This window comes from Ranitomeya imitator, chromosome 7 (genome assembly GCF_032444005.1).
Source record: "Ranitomeya imitator isolate aRanImi1 chromosome 7, aRanImi1.pri, whole genome shotgun sequence".
In the NCBI taxonomy this organism is placed as follows: domain Eukaryota; kingdom Metazoa; phylum Chordata; class Amphibia; order Anura; family Dendrobatidae; genus Ranitomeya; species Ranitomeya imitator.
In genome coordinates, this window is record NC_091288.1 from 162,701,383 (window position 1) to 162,719,412 (window position 18,030).

Consider the following 18,030-nt stretch of genomic DNA (forward strand, 5'->3'; position numbering starts at 1 on the left):
TAAAAAAATTAGAACTTTTTTGATTAGTTTTTATCATACCCAATGTATTTTAGGTTAAATTGACTCTTTTTCCTTTTAGGCAAAAAATTGTTAACACTTGAAGGGGGCAATGAATTTCTATACCAAATCTAAATATATGTGTTGGAAATTTATTTAATGGTGCCCAGTGAAAACAAATAGGATGAGTGCGAACCACTCGCATAAACAGTAGAAACCAACCACCAGAGCTAAAGACCTAATTCCAAGAAAATAGTGGCACGGATATACGTATTATCAAAATAGTACTTTATTTGTAATGGTAACAACATATTTATATGTGCACATGTTTGAAGGGTATAAAAGACATATAATGAATGACATTGTACTATTTTGATAATACGTATATCCGTGCCACTAATTTCTTGGAATTAGGTCTTTAGCTCTGGTGGTTGGTTTCTACTCTTTTTTCCTTTTGTAGCGCCACGATTTAACAATCGGCTGCCATTTTGAATTACATTGTCATACATTATATATTATTGTTAGACATTCTAATACAAATCTCCATTCAGTGCTTTTTATTGATTTCTTTTAAGTGATATTATTCCCGATAGTTATTTTAATTTGTAAATCGTCAAAAAGAAACAGAATTCACAGTAACGATGCCAAAGTAATGTAAAATATCAAGTTAAATTTAGCACAATTGTTGGAATAGGACATTATTAAAACAGCATAAGCATATAAGCAGTAGAAAAGAGCAATGATTTCTCTAATGACCAGCCATTTGCAATGGCAAATGTCAAAGAATAATTGACATTTAATGCATGAAGACAAATATGGCCATTAACACCCACAACAACGAACTTACCTCCATAAATGACAACATCAGGCTCCATGGCGGTTCTTTTACTAGGATAGTGACATTAGCTCTTCTCACACATGATTAACCCACACATTTATGAGCCAGCACATATCTCTCTGACAAGATAAAGTAAATTTTAATTGGCGTTATTTTCATCATGATGAACTAAGTCTTTTCCTGCGTAGTCTCGGGAAAAAAAAAGTTGCCTAACACAGCCATCAGAAAATGGAGTGGGAAGGAAATGAAATATGAAGGAACTTCTCAGCTGTGTGCATCGACCTGGAGCTGAGAAGACATTTTATGGACAAATTGAAGACCCGTTAGTGAAACTTGAAACGTGATATAGATCCTTAGACGACTTGACAGACTTGTCTGAAGGATATGAGAATCATTAGAATCTCTCATCTCTGTGGCAGGATTCAATCACACCGCCACAACGTTCTTAATTATAGAATTTCACAAAAAAATATACGATGACTTGATTGAAATGTTGGTAAAACTCAACGTTCCTATTCTGGTGATAGGTATAGAGCTTAAACTATTTACCACCAATGATGAGGAGAATTATCACTTTATATAGGTTATTACATAAAATAAGATTATTTTAGCAGTTCAGCACTGCTCTCCTTGCCAGGATGGACTTTTCATGAAATGATGCTTGTGACCAGACGGGTCCATAAAAGGAATATTTTTTTAAATCACTGGGCACAGAACTCCGCATATTTAATGTTATGTAATAGATGGGTTTAGTCATATGCCCATTGCATGTTCATCATTGACCATGTTTAGGACTGTATAACTTTGTACGTATGCTGTAAAAAAGTATAATGAAAAAGTGCACAAAGCATTGCAAATAAAGACTGCATATGTGTTTCCACCCTAATGAAAATTCATAATTAAATAGAACCTATTTGCACAATTTTGTAACATAAAACACATGGCTGTAATGGTGCTGTAATACTGATTACATTGATATCTTTGGTGAAGAGATCCACTTTTCTTAAATCACTATTGGAAGACACAGAGGCTGAGCTGTGTACCAGGTCCTCTCTTCCTTGTCCATGATTATCCTGCCCCTCCGCCTGTCTCCAGTCTGTAAATAAAAGGTCACTTCCGAGATTTCAACCAGAGGAGGCAGGTTTCATAGACTGGAGGTAGAGGGCTGGAATATCACAGACATGGAGGAGAAGACCCGAACCAAAATCCGGACCCTGAGCTCCGCAACTAATTTGCAGAAAATTTCAAACGGTGCTTAAAGAAGAGCAACAAAGCGGATATCTTCACCAAAGGTAACAATGTCCTCAGAATTACAGCACCATTGCAACCATTATAAAGACAATAAATTCTTGACAGTTTTATTACACTTTCATTAAAAACAGGTCACAAACAGGACAAAGTTTTGGTGTTGATGAGTTTCAACTTGAACTTGAAGTATTAATCATAACGATTATCGTAATATAATTTTTAATGTAACGTAACCGTAGCATATATCATTATGATTAAGACTGTTCAAGTCGAAACGCATCAACGCCAGAACACTGTCCTGTTTGTGCCCGGTATTTTAATGAAAGTGTAATAAAACTAACAATATTTTATTGGAGACTGCAGCTTTTTGTCTCTATATTGGATTTACTTTGCATTAATCGAGGGGATTCAGGAAAGTAAGCCACAAAGAAAAGAAACGCAATGAAAAGTGCCCACTCCAAAAGTGAAAAAAGCTTTATTGACACACACTAGTGCCCTCCAAAACCAATGCGTTGGTGGATGAGCTCATCTAGTTTTGTGCATTTGCCATTATAGCCATGTCTTTAGTTTACAATACAAAATCATGCTGACAGGTTCTCTTTAAAACGAATATTAACAGTATAAAGGTTTAGCTTCAACTATTTTTGAGTCACTTTTCTAAATTTTAACTTTTTGCTTGTTTAAAAATATAACAAAATCTCCTTGACCAATATAAGAGATAACATAAAATTAGCTTCATGCATGACACATTATTAATTATTTCTTTATTTTATCCTTTCTTTATAGGCTGGAAGTTAAACCCTGTTGTCGGTGCAGTTTACAGTCCTGAATTCTATGCAGGTCAGATTCAGAGCTTTTCTATTTAAGGAAATGATTATTGTAAATTAATTGTGGATTGTGTAGAATAAATAGAGAAATAAAAGGAGCAATTGCTGCATTGATTGTAATATTACACATCATAACTAAACTATTAAAACTGTCTAGTTGCAATAATTGACCGGTCGAGCATAGCAACTAATCACAGTTTAGACTTTACCTTTACGCTTACCTTAAACATGTAGGCTGCATCTAGATTTGTGGTTCTGATTGACAAAGCATGATTAAAAGCAAATAGCAACACAACTTTATTCCAAACACTCAGCATGCGCCAAAATACTTGATACTTGTGTAAAAATTATATAAACATAAAATATAGTAAGGGAATGAAAAGTAACACATGACAGTAACTGCACACATGTAGTGTATAAGTTTTTTTTAAAAAAAAATCAGTTCCATATATCATAAAAGGGATGTTTCTACAGCATATGCCATGGCGGTACAGCTACAGATTGGACAAATATCAAGTTCACATTTGGTTTCACCATAAATTGGCTTTTAAGAGTTTTCAAGTGTTTTCTATTGTCCCGACATTTATTGCAGATGGACAGATCAGGCAAAATTTGAATTTGCCTGCTTGCGTGGATTTTGCCAAGAAAATTAGGTTCATAGTGAAGTTATTTTCAGCTGAAATAATATCCCTTATTATGCACTGGGGTATCCCCAGACCCCAGAGCATAATAACTGAAAGATTTAAAAATAAAAAATCCTTATTCTTACCTTACTGCTCACTTCTCCAACCCCTCTACTCCTTACAATCCCCCTTCAGGTCTTCATTGCATATTCTTATTACTGCCACTTGCCCAGGACCTTGAAGTATCTTCATGCAGGGCTTTGACTTCTGGCTCATGTGGGGCCGAGACAGTTCTGTACAGGTTTGCATAATACCGTGGTGTCATGACATGTGCTGTGACCTTGCACATGCATGCACAAAGTTGACCTGGGCCCAACAGAGCTAGACATTATGACTCAGAGTGAATAGTCCCGAGACTTCAGCATGATTAGCGGTGATCAAAAGATGTGACGATAGCCAAATAGTGAGGATGAGGAGCAGTGGATCTAAAGAGGTGAGCAGTAAGGAGAGTATAAGTCTTTTTTAAAATAATTTTAACTTTTTGATGGCACTTTATTGCTTCGCAAAATGTCAACCAGTGGCTGCATTTTGGCAAATTTTGAATTTTTGCAACAGTCAAGTACAATTAAACTAAACTCAAAGATATCTACTCATCTTTAGTTTGAATATAATGATTTTAAGTATGTCATGTGCTTAGCCACATACAGCTCACAGAGTATCATATGATTAGTAAAGTCTAAGTAAATCTGGTTTTGTGAGCAGGAAAGTTCTAGAGATCATTCGAGCATAGGCACTTTTTCTCTTTCCACTTCGTAATGTTGCTTGAAAGTCTTGAGAGCGCCAAATTCTGTATAATTTTTACATCTACGCTCCCAGACTGATTAATATACACACAGACACAATATAGAGCAGCTTTGTTCTTGAAGACAGCATATAAAATGAATATTTGATGCATATAAAGTGGTGCTTTTCATTTTGTTCTTTATGACTTGGGGCATATTCCAAGATTTGTGAAATGTTCCTATGAGTCTATATGATGTTGGTGAGATGTAGTGGGACATTTCTTGATGACTATCGGTGTAACTTGATAAAGGCATTAAACCTGAATTGACCCCTTTTTGGCAAAATAGAAGACATTTGTAAAATTGAACTGTAGAGATCATATTTTTTTCAGATGTAAGAACTATAATGCTGCATAACATTTGAATAAGGTTACAAGAGGATTATACATCCTCAAACCTTTACAGATATGCAAGCAGGGAAGATATCAATTCATGAATGGTGAAATTATACAGCTCTCTCATTTTATACGATACAGGATTATTAAACAGTTAACAGTATAATACCTTCACTATTACCATGTTCTCTGTAACCCTTCATGACTTGAGGGCCCACAACCATGGAGACCAGAGAGAAAGCTCTAGCTTTTTTTACTGGTTCTAATATGGCTGTGATTTATTGATTAGTCTATCCAAATGTGTTTTTTTTTCTTTTGTGCATTAAGTTTTGCCTTAAAACTAATTTGGAAACAGATGTGAATATGTCATTTATATATATTTTTCCTCTTTTTTGATTATTATTTTTTTTTTTTACTTGGGCTGTCCACATCTAGAACATTTATGTTTTTAAAAGAAATAGTCTAAGTAAAACAAAAGGTTTAACACATTACCAATGAATTTCTGCGTATCTTAGCACATTAATTATATTGGCTTGTGATTGGCTTCAAAAATTATATGTCATGTTAACATATCAGTATTGGGCACAAATTCTTAAGAAGAGAAAAACGAAGGCATTCACCGGTCTTCCAAAAGATTCCTTTATTAACACCAACAACCGTAAAAACGCAGGCACAGCGCGAAACGGCCGTCGTCCCCCTCTGCTCACATGAGCTTCGGCTCCCTCTCCCCCGACCATGAATTTTATCTGCAGTTGGTGTTAATAAAGGAATCTTTTGGAAGACCGGTGAGTGCCTTCGTTTTTCTCTTCTTAAGAATTTGTGGACAATAGACTGTCATTTCTGAAGAGCACCCGAAGTCCCATGTTATTATGGTTGTTGGAGAGTGACATCTAGGAACACATTTGTTACCACCCGAAGTTGGTCTAACAGGGACCCGAGTGTTGGGGGCAGTGCCGCGCATTTCTCTGCTTTTCAGACTAAATCAATATTGGGGGCTTGTGAACAGAAAAATTAGAGGGCCAATCAAGAAACAGCATGAGGGAAGTAGGGGATTTGTGTTTGGCTAGTAAAGGATGCATCGAGCTTCTGTGCTTGGTTTCAACAGTAATTTTGTGCTTACAGACTCCTTTTAAGTTTCGCTTAATTGACTACACATCTCACCAGTGCAGTGAAGAAGACTTTATTACTTCCAAAGATGCTTGGCACTGAGTCACTCTGCATGGGTGTCATACACAATTATTCCAAAACTGTGGATGACACCCATGCAGAGTATATCGGATTTAGAGATTAATATTCCGAAATGGAAATGCTAATTTAAGACAAGTTTCCATATTATATTGAGGACTATATTTAAAGGGAACCTGTCACCTGAATTTGGCGGGATCAGTTTTCGGTCATATGGGCGGAGTTTTCGGGTGTATGATTCACCATTTCCTTACTCGCTGGCTGCATGCTGGCCTCAATATCCTCTTTAAGCACCACTTCAGCAATTATTTTTTATTTTAGGGCAGGATTGGTGCTATTAATCTAAGTCTCCTGAACTTAGTCTTATCATACCAGCCGCTGTCTTTAGCGCTTTCCAGAGCAGCGCCCGTTCCGCGCCGCCATCTTGTGACCAGAAGTACGAGGTTACTGTCTGAAGTTCTCAGTATAAGTCTATGAGAGCCACGTTCTGGCCGCATTCTGGCTCTTATACACTTACATTGAGTTGTGACTTTTAGATCACCCAGCAAACACCCATCACCCATCACCCAGCAAACACTGGAACAACCCGGCAGGTCACAAACTGCTGGAGATCGACTGGAACGGCACCGATAAAAGATTATGATATGACGGCGGCTGGTAAGTATAAGATGAAGGGCAGGGAGTTTAGATTAGTAGCACCCCTCCAACGGTACTGCAAAAAAAAAAAAACTCTGGTGTGGTGCTTTATTGAATCTACTGCCTAATTATACTGCTCTGTGCCACAACCAGAAATTAAGTTTCTTAAGTCTGGGACTGGAGTACATTACTAGTATAATTGATAGCACTGACTAATTAGACAGTTTCACTGGGTAGGACTTTTGTAAAAAAAAAGTCAATAGTCACAACATTTTTGTGCATATTCAAGTTATGCACAAATTTTGCGTCATTTCAAAGTGCTTTACGCCAGAAAACTAGCAAAAACACATTGATGAATTGAGTCCTTTGTTCCTATACTTTATTGTTCACATGAACCTAACAAGCACGACATTTGCCTGCTGTTAATTATTTCACACAAATTAAAACATCTACAGACAAATCTGAGCTAAATTGTAAGTATCTTTAACAATGAAATAAGACTTATTGCACACCAATATGCGTAGCCAAGAAGTAAAGTTTCAGCCTTCCGGGATCAAAATCTTCAGAAATTGCTTTGTCTTAATGAAAAATAACTCTGTGCGCCAATCTCATAATTATTGATTTTATTTTCAAGTTTATGCAGAATTAACAATCTAACTTTTAATTGTCTTCTTATGGAGGGCAAAGGGAGTTCACATATTTGGTAAATTAAAATAAATATTTTCAATCTTTCCTTAAGTAATTTTCCTAATTTAGTACATTTTCCCTAACATTTACTTTGTCTTTTAATTATAAAATGGCAGGTTATTGATTTTTTTTTTTTGTATAACCACTTGAATTCCCAAGTGCAGGTTTACGGCTAGCACATGGGAGGCATCCGTACCTTCTAATGAGAATCTTTAATTACCATTACAACTGTATTAATTTAGAATTATGAATCATGTTTTATCACCATCCTCAACACAACTTGAAGAATGCACAGCACTTATGTAAAAATATGCTCCTTCACAAATATGACACCATTTTATTAGTACTGTTATTATGAATGAATACTATTTTCATGGCTTCATTTAAACGGGATATGCAGGAAAAATAAATTGGTCAATTCAGTTTATGATATATCTTTTTACATAAAGATTGTATATGCCAGCCCATTGACTAAAGGTCTAAATCATCCTAAATATAAACCAACAAATACATTTCTTGACTTAATGGCTTACTTTTTTGGAAATGCTTTCTATGCTGCAATCAATCCTTTGGCTGCTGTTTTATATAGAATTGTGTTGGTTTTGAAATACGTTTTTTTTTGGTCCCAAAATTTACTATGCCGAAAATCATAATGGTACAGAATGTTCCCATAAAGTTTTCTATTCGCATTTTTCAGAGGATCCAATTAAAAACCCACACTAAAACAAACCAAAAAAAATATATACTCGCTGATGTGTATTTTGGCATGGAATTCCTTCCAAAACTGTTTCCAAAGTTTTGAGCATACCCTTAGGTCACATGCATATAGCATATTTTGGCCTTATTGTACCATCATATGCCTTTTAGTTCATAAAGAGTCATAAATCATTTTTTCCTTCACATACCTATGGAATCCATGGAATTTTGTGCCGTGAGCTATCATGTTATGCCAGAATCCTTACTTAAAAATAATAAATCAGTCGGAGACTACAATAGAAAATGTCATCACAAAGAAACATCACATGTCAAAACAAACATTTTATTAAAGGAACACTGCAAAAATTAAACATATTGTGTTGTGTCTCATGTCAATACTTAAAGAGTCATGCCACAATTTTGTTATGGTTGATGCATCTACCGTTAGACAAGGTATAGTGTTCCTTTAAGAGTATTCAGTTTAGAAGAGCCTCTAAAATATATTTTACTTTTCAGAAAGAATATATATTTCTATTTTGTGCCAAATTTATCATTCAAGTCAATTTAAAGAGAATCTGTCTCCAGATTTTTGCTTATCTTATCTGAGGGCAGTGTAATAAAAGGAAAGAGTTCCAGATTCCACTGATGTATCACTTATTTTACTGGGTGCGCCAGTTATGCCACAATCAGAGTTTGGTCCTCTATAGATGTAGAAGTGATAAGAAAACTGATATTGCCCACACTACTGATTAGCAGATTTTATTGTACATTGTATATTGACAATGAGCTGCTAATCAGAGCTATTGGCGTGGTTGGACTAGGAGGCAAGAGGACAGCTGGTCCAGGAGCAATACACTGTGTGCAGAATAATTAGGCAAGATGTATTTTAGAGGATTATTTTTATTATTGATCAATAACTATGTTCTCAATCAACCCAAAAGACTCATAAATATCAAAGCTTAAAATTTTTGGAAGTTAGAGTGTTTTTTTTTTTAGATTTGGATATCTTAGGAGGATATCTGTTTGTGCAGGTAACCATTACTGTGCAGAATTATTAGGCAACTTAATAAAAACCAAATATATTCCCATCTCACTTGTTTATTTTCACCAGGTAAACCAATATAACTGCACAACATTTAGAAATAAACATTTCTGACATGCAGAAACAAAACCTCCCAAAATTAACGACCAATATAGCCACCTTTCTTTATGATGACACTCAACAGCCTTCCATCCATAGATTCTGTCAGTTGCTTGATCTGTTTATGATCAACATTATGTGCAGCAGCCACCACAGCCTCCCAGACACTGTTCCGAGAGGTAGACTGTTTTCCCTCCCTGTAGATCTCACATTTTATGAGGGACCACAGGTTCTCTATGGGGTTCAGATCAGGTGAACAAGGGGACCATGTCAATATTTTTTCCTTCTTTGAGACCTTTACTGGCCAGCCACGCTGTGGAGTAGTTGGAGGCATCTGATGGAGCATTGTCGTGCAGGAAAATCATGTTTTCTTGAACGATACCGACTTCTTCCTGTACCACTGCTTGAAGAAGTTGTCTTCCAGAAACTGGCAGTAAGTCTGGGAGTTGAGCTTCACTCCATCCTCAACCCGAAAAGGTCCCAGAGTTCATCTTTGATTATACCAGCCCATACCAATACCCCACCTCCACCTTGCTGGTGTCTGAGTCGGAGTGGAGCTCTCTGTCCTTTACTGATCCAGCCTCTGGCCCATCCATCTGGCCCATCAAGAGTCACTCTCATTTCATCAGTCCATAAAACCTTGGAAAAGTTAGTCTTAAAATATTTCTTGGCCCAGTCTTGACGTTTTATCTTATGTTTCTTGTTCAAAGGTGGTCGTTTTACAGCCTTCCTTACCTTGGCCATGTCGCTAAGTATCACACACCTTGTGCTTTTTGTTACTCCAGTAACGTTGCAGCTCTGAAATATGGCAAAACTGGTGGCAAATGGCATCTTGGCAGCTTCACGCTTGATTTTCCTCATTTCATGGGCAGTTATTTTGCGCCTTTTTTGCTCAACACGCTTCTTGCGACCCTGTTTGCTATTTGCCATGAATCACTTGATTGTTCGGTGATCACGCTTCAAAAGTTTGGCAGTTTCAAGACTGCTGCATCCCTCTGCAATACTTCTCACAATTTTTGACTTTTCTGAGCCCATCAAATCTCTTGTCTGACCCATTTTGCCAAATGAAAGGAAGTGGCCTAATAATTAAGCACACCTTATATAGGATTTTGATGTCATTAGATAACATCCCTCCTCATTACAGAGATGCACATCACCTGATTTACTTAACTGGTAGTTGGCTCTCAAGCCTGAACAGCTTGGAGTAGGACAACACGTATAAAAAGTATCATGTGATCAAAATATAACTTACCTAATGAAGGCCTGCTGCACAAAATCTCCCCTTAACCAGTGTTGTAGAGATGTGTCTGCTGCTAGAACTCTGTGTGGCATTGACCTGGTCACTAATCTGAGCTGCTATTAACCTGCGATTGCTGAGGCTGGTGACTCGAATAAACTTATCCTCAGAAGCAGAGGTGACTCTTGGTCTTCCTTCCCTGGGGTGGTCCTCATGTGAGCCAGTTTATTTGTAGTGCTTGATGTTTTTTGCCACTGCACTTGGGGACACTTTCAAAGTTTGCCCAATTTTTCAGACTGACAGACCTTCATTTCTTAAAGTAATGAAGGCCACTCGTTTTTCTTTACTTATATGCTTTTTTCTTGCCATAATACAAATTCTAACAGCCTATTCAGTAGGACTATCAGCTGTGTATCCACCAGACTTCTGCACAACACAACTGATGGTCCCAACACCATTTATAAGGCAAGAAATCCCACTTATTAAACCTGACAGGGCACACCTGTGAAGTGAAAACCATTCCCGTTGACTACCTATTGAAGCTCGCCAAAAGTCTGCAAAGCAGTCATCAAAGCAAAAGGTGGCTACTTTGAAGAACCTAGAATATAAGACATTGTTAGGACTGGCGGAACGCACCAAGAAAGGTGGTATAGATGCGTTCGCAGTCTGGGGTCCACCGTGCAGGTGAAAACCTGCTGCTAGTAAATACAGACTATATGGCGGTACACTAAAGTATATACACGTGGGTTCAACCTCACCCAGCGTGAAGGGAGCAATCCTGTTGCGTCACAGGATCGCGGTACCGCACCTAAAGTGCAGGCGAGTAGTCAGCGTACTTAACCCCAACTGGGATTGAAGTCCGATTAGACCCTAGGCACTACACCACAACTGGGTGTGTAAGGAAACTAAGAATAAATATATAAATGCACAGGAGTGCGAGCGATGCCGCACTGACGGACGCCACCAACCACACTGGCTTGGGTATGGAAAGCGCAAGGCAAGCGCACGGCGCCGTACAGGCGGACACAGCAAGAGGACGCTGTAATGTGTGTATCGTGCAGATGATTAGTCGGGCGCTAGATAGCTACCAACATCCGCGAGCAGACAACAACTCTAGGGAGGGATATTTAGGAGCTTTCATCCATCGACATACATTCATCTACACACACACATATAACATTATGAGACAATACTAGCGCATGGCCGTGCGGTCATGCGCAGTTTATATAGTTTCAGCACAGGAAGTGGCTACAGCACTTTTGCCCTTCCAAGACCTGCCAAGAGGACCAATGGAATGTGCTGCAGAGCCTGAGCACATGACCCTCGATCTCCAACGGGAGATCTTACCCTGGGCATGCTCAGTACGTGCAGACAAGGACTTAGTCCCAGAGAAGTCCGCTCGCTGCTGACCAGCACTGACTTTAATGGCAGAGACTGGAGAAGCAGCAGCAACTCTTCGCACAGAGTCAGACTGAGCGAGACGCTGGGATCGACGTCCCTGCTGAGCAGACTCCACTGCGGCTGGAGGAGAATGGGAGACTGCAGCGGAGACGGATCGAGATTCCCCCTGTGCAGCAGAGGAAACTCGACTCCTAACAGACATATTTTCAGTTATTTCACACTTTTTTGTTAAGTATATAATTCTACATGTGCTAATTCATAGTTTTGATGCCTTCAGTGTGAATGTACAATTTTCATAGTCCTGAAAATACAGAAAAATCTTTATATGAGACGGTGTGTCCAAACTTTTGGTCTGTACTGTATGTCACAAAGAGAAGAGTGTAGACAGTGCAGAATAAGAGTAGGCTTTATATATAGTAGATTGGTTCAATGATGTCACCACCCAATTTCCAGGCTAGCAAATCATTGACTAAGGAAGAATCCATTTGAGCTTTTTAATTTGAGCCATGTTCTTTAGCAGTTCTTGCAAACATGTTACACTCTGTTACTTTTACTGATCTAAAAACCATACACATCTTCTTTCTTAATGGGAATCTGTCAGTAGGATCAATCTTCCTAAACCATCTATATGGACGCAGGTCATAGGAAGCTGCATAAACCGATACCTTGATATCTGTGATCTGATGTCTAATTCCAGAGAAATTCACATTTTTCTCATGTAAATAACCTCTTCCAGGCTATTGAGAGGACATTGCCTGGAAGATAACTCTGCCTCCAGAGATTATTTTACATGAAGGGGGAGTTACCAGTGAGACAAGTAACTAAAATAGAACAAGAGAACTGAACTTTATCTTCTTGCAGACACATTTTTGCTTCCCTTGAGCTCTGCTGTATTCTAACAACATTACAACCCTGTCTGTCTGGAAGCTGAGAGGAACCTGCAGATGTGTCAGCTATAATCACACACAGCTCTGCAGTGAGACAAGGGGAGCAGAGAGCAGCCATTACCCATCACTCTGGTAACTCCCACTTAAATAAGCTCTGGAGGCAGAGTTACCTTTAAGGCAACGTCCTCCCCATAGCCTGGAAGAGGTCATTTACAAAAAGTGATAAAAGATGATTTATCAGAAACAAGACATCTGATATAAAGCACTTTGTTCAGCATTCTTTAACCTCTCTGCTCTTATTAATATCTTAGATAGGTCAAATGTGGTGACTGATTCCCTTTAATGACTGAAATATCTAAATTCAGTGATTAAGAGGTGAGTCCCAATACTTTTGTTGATGTATCTTGAAAAAATGCTCTGCAAGTAAAATGGCCCTAGGCTACAGACCTGCAACATATTGTTCTTTTTGTATACCTCTCAACCCTGCAAAGAAAATAAACAGCTATTACATCATATAACATGGTGATTTCTTTTTGATACATTTAATTTTGTTAATGTTGTTGTTCTCATATCTAGTTTTTTGGTCCATAGAGGAGCAACCCAAAGCCACAATGTATTGGTAATGGCTCTAAAAGCCATGTTTATATAGCTACTAGATGGCAGCCCGATTCTAAAGAATCGGGAGTCTAGAATCCATATATACTTTATTTATTCAAATGTAAGAATAATACAATTAATAAATAATAGTAAGAAAGAACAAAAATAATAGGCAGTATATGGAGAAAACACCAAACAAAAGTTCAAAATTGGTGTGAAAATGTCACTGAACCACTTCACAACTAAATATATATAGTTTTGGTAAATGGTATTATCATTTTTTTGACGAAATTTGGCAGGAGCTTGAAGAGCAATGTCACTCCACGCAGTAGAAACTTGCTGTGAGGTAAAAATTCAAAAATCACACCAAAATGGCGGGCGGAGTGTGTCACAGTACGGCATGTTTCTGATTGGTCGCTCGCAGCAGGCGGCAACCAATCAGACACTGGACACTGTTGACGTCACTTATCTCCGGACATTAGCTCCGGACATTAGCTCCGGACATTAGCTCCGGACATTAGCTCCGGACATTATCTCCGCACATTAGCTCCGGACATTAGCTCCGGACATTAGCTCCGTACAAAGCCACGGAAGTTGGCACAAATTGCAGGAAGTAGTATTCTAGGCAATTATATATTAGATATCTTCCAAAATTAGACATTAGAACACCAGAAAAAAAAAGTAAAGCCTACCTCATCATTAATCAGTGTAATATAATATTCTTGGCTTACGTTGAGATCTGAGAATGGTAATCAGTGTAAACATGCAAGCCTTTTTTTTTTTCTAGAAGTCATTTTTTCCAAAGTTGGCTTTTGTTTTAATGAGAAGCTCTCTTTTACTAGCTATGCAAATGATGAAAAAATGGCCACTTTGGAAATAAAAATGATATATCTACAGGGAAAGTGTTGATTTAAAGCACCTTTAATCTTCATAAATAAGTAAGAAAACAGAAGGTTACACAAAGCTGTCAAGATAGGACTGATAAATGGCAAATTCACCTGTTCCTCAATTGCCAGTGAAGACACATGCTGCAAGGCTTAACCACATTGTATATCATATCTGCCAACTCATTTCTGTGATTAAATATTCCGTCAGTGAGAGCTGTAAGGCGGTAAAGCTTAACAAGATTCATAAGATGCGCCACTTGAATACACATAACTCACTTCCGTGGATGGAGAGCACCCCGCATGCAAAAGAAAATTAGAATTGTGTTAAATTGCTTCAGAAGACAAGATCAGAAGAGATAGGAAGGAAAGATCCCCTAATGCAATGCAAATCTAAGATATGGTTATGTCCTGACAACTTGAAGCAGATAATTAAAGTCAAAACTAAAGAAACACATTGTAAATCAAATCCAAAACCTTTTAGGTTAATAGTTGAGCGGAGGTACTGGCTATATTATTGTTGCTTTATATTATTTCGCCTTTTCTATCTCATTTTTCAAGTGCTGTTGGCAGAATTAAGCATTCCTAATATAATGCACACATGAGTTTTAAATAAAAAGTAGTCATGTCATGCCCTCGAATACTTACATAAACGTTATAATGAATGTCGAGCCATGTAGAATGTACTCTAACTGGTATACAATCTTTGTGGGAATTTCTTGTTGACTTGTGTCATCATTATAGATAAGGGGAAACCTGATAGAACATAAAAACAGTACATCATTCCAACTTCAAATACAGTTGAAAATTTGGATTTGTTTCCTCTCCATAAATACATCACAGTTTTACATGACACAAGAGGATACAAAATTAACACATCTTGTAAAATCGACAGAAGATGCAAATATGCATCAAAAGTAGAGATCCATGAAAAAAATACCCCACACATGAGATCAGTTGTTATGTACCAAATTGTTATGTAGTGTATATCATATCATCATTAAAGCAAGAACAGTACTGTGTCTAGTCCCAAAAGTTAAAGAAGCAGTTCAGCATTATTTTTCTCAATTTTTGCACCTCTACAGGATTTTGTATCACTTTATGCAATTCTGTTATTCATGTTGTACTTACTTCCATGCAGTTCAGCCTTCTCTGATCATCTTCAGGGACTTTTTTAACTTCCAGCTTAACCCTGCATTTTACTGCTCTATACTCAACTATCAACCCCATGATTCATCAGTTCAGTATGATATGGGCACTGAGAGTCAGTACAAACTCTAATTGCTGTAAGAAAAGTGAGATTATCTTTTTATATTCTCCTAAATAAGCTATATAACTGCGTGAAAGGAGCTGACAAATCATCATCAGTAACTGTGATAAAAGTTTTTGCCCCAACATCCATATGGACAACTTCAGTGTTACATACCATGAAACTTCATCATATAGAATCTTCTGTTGACTAAATAGAAAACAAAAATGCATGTATTTCCCATGAAAGGGATCACCATATGAAATAGTCCATTAAAATTTTTAGATAGAAATAAACAAGTAAAAAAAAAGAAATAGCTGTGTAAATTATAGTGTTTAGAATTAATTTGCATTTGTTAAATAATGCATTTTTTAGAATTTAAGAATATAAGAAATAACAGAATTATTTTAATTCAACTCAGTGCTAAGTAGGTTGGCTAGGATTGGAATAAATAATCTTAAGTTTTATAAGTTATGAGTGATGTAAATTGATAGTGCAGTTGTGTTACACCATTTCATAACATAAGCAAAATAACAAAATCATGCTACACATATTGTAAGAAACAATATCATAGATAATATAATATCTACAACAATGTGATGTCATTGTACATGGTAGTGGAGAAAACCCTAGTATATTTCTTACATTGTAAATTGGAACTTTACAATAAGTCTGTGCCATAGCCCATGTTTTAACAGTTATCAGTGTATGCATAGTAGATTTTTTCATGAATTAAGTTGTCTTAAAAGCATCCTGCAGTAAGTAGATTTCAGAAAAGGACAGGTCTAATAAACCAGTAACAAGTTCAAGAGCACTCTTAAATTGCATGTATGCCTATTTGCATTTTAATGGAACACTTAAGCAATTCTGGGTCAATACGATATACCTTTCTACGTGTTGGTTTCAGGGGAGAATAAAGCTGATTGTTCCAGGAGTAAGAAGTACTGATCTCTTCTCCCAGGATTTAAATGTGATTTCTAACTCTTTGGGGTTTCGTTGCTGAACAGTGAAATATTACCCAAAATCGAAATTTTCAGAAAACAAAGAGACTTTATTTAATTGAAAACCAATGCTATTGTTGAATGTGTTGCTTGTGTCCTTTAGTCCTAATGTCAGATAGAAATTGAGCAATATGTCATATAATCTACACTAGTGATGAGCGAGTGTGCTCGTTACTCGAGTTTTCCCAGCATGCTTGGGTGTGCTCCGAGTATCTTGGGAATGATCGTAAGTTATGTTTGAGTCCCTGCAGCTGCATGATTTGCGGCTGCTACACAGACTGAATACATGTGGGGATTCCCTAACAAACAGGCAATCCCTGTATGTGTTCAGGTTGTCTAACAGCCACAATTCATGCAGCTGCGGCGACACAAACATATTCTAGGAGCACGCCCAAGATACTTGGAGAACATCCGAACATGCTCGGAAAACTCAAGTAATGAGCACACTTCCTCATCACTAATATACACACATTAGACAGTACAAGCTTAAACAGCTGTCCACCTATACAGAGTCCCTTTATCTTGGATCTTGGAGATATTACAAGGCATATTCAATGCATAAGAATTTTTGGCTGCTTGCAGAAATTGTTCTGAAGCTGGCCATACACTTGAAATGGCTGTTGGCCAAAGAGACCACTATCTCTATTGACTCCCACATACAAATACGCACAAAGCTGAGAGTTCATAAGGTTTCAATAGGGAGAGAGAAGAAAGTCAACGCTAATCCCACCTGGCAATGGCTTATCTCACCAGACAATACAAGGATTGGGCATGGAAAAACCAGCTGACCATTCATTCTCTTCCCTGACATTATCCTTCAAATACTGTGGAGGACCCCACACAGATTGGATAGTTAGGTGATCCTACAAAATGCAATTTGGCCAACTTTATTGCAATGTGTGTGAGGGCTTTTAGATATGACAACTCATAATAGCTGGTTTCTAAATATTGTCCTCTTAAGAAACATGCTTTGCTTTAAATAATTCCCATAGTCCTTAGTGAAGTAGGCCAAAGAGCACTTCAATACACTAATTATATACCACACTGATATGCAAATGTGCCATAGCAGCAGGACGTGACCAAAAACAAAGAAGAATTATAAAAGTTGTGTCTTTATTTATTGCAAATATAAAAGCAAGAACAAATAGAATATAAAAGGCAGGGGAATGAAATAATTGCCTCCAAGAAAAACGAGGTGGGTAGACAGCAGAAACAACCAAAAGCCTGCACCAAGGCAGAAATTATTGGGAGGAGAAAGGAGGATTGCAGATATCCCAGGAATAATAAAGGGAAAATAGCTGTGGAAACCAGAAACCTTATACATCCAGAATAAAACCTCCCTGCTTGTAATGCATTTGAGACCAAGTTGTGCTAATAACCAAGGGAATATGAGGACTGGTAAGGGTCCAATATCCATATATAGCTTAATTAATATTCTCTTACAAAGGGTCTCCCTGCAACAAGCATAATCAATAAAAGGCCTTCTATAACTGTTAAGATGTTAAGGTGTCAAAGTGTTACCTGACGAGGATATGCAGTTGCTGCCAGATGGTGCGACCAAGAGAAGGTGCTGTGTCCCACCCCGTGCCCACTATCCCTATTGACTCCCCCATACAAATGCGCACAAAGCTGAGAGTTCATAAGTTTTCAATAGGAAGAGAGAAGAAAGCCAACACCAATCCCACCTGGCAAAGGCTTATCTCACCTGACAATACAAGG

General features: G+C 37.6%; 1 protein-coding gene across 13 annotated transcripts in view; it reads left to right on the plus strand.

Annotated features, from left to right (window-relative positions):
* The window catches only part of RBFOX1 (RNA binding fox-1 homolog 1), a 974,878-nt gene that overhangs the window by 736,459 nt on the left and 220,389 nt on the right, over positions 1 to 18,030 (plus strand). For all 13 annotated transcript variants that reach the window (XM_069733980.1, XM_069733986.1, XM_069733978.1 and 10 more), the window contains exon 7: positions 2,870 to 2,923. In XM_069733980.1, the coding sequence (XP_069590081.1) occupies positions 2,870 to 2,923 (54 nt within the window). The remainder of the gene's footprint in view (positions 1 to 2,869; positions 2,924 to 18,030) is intronic.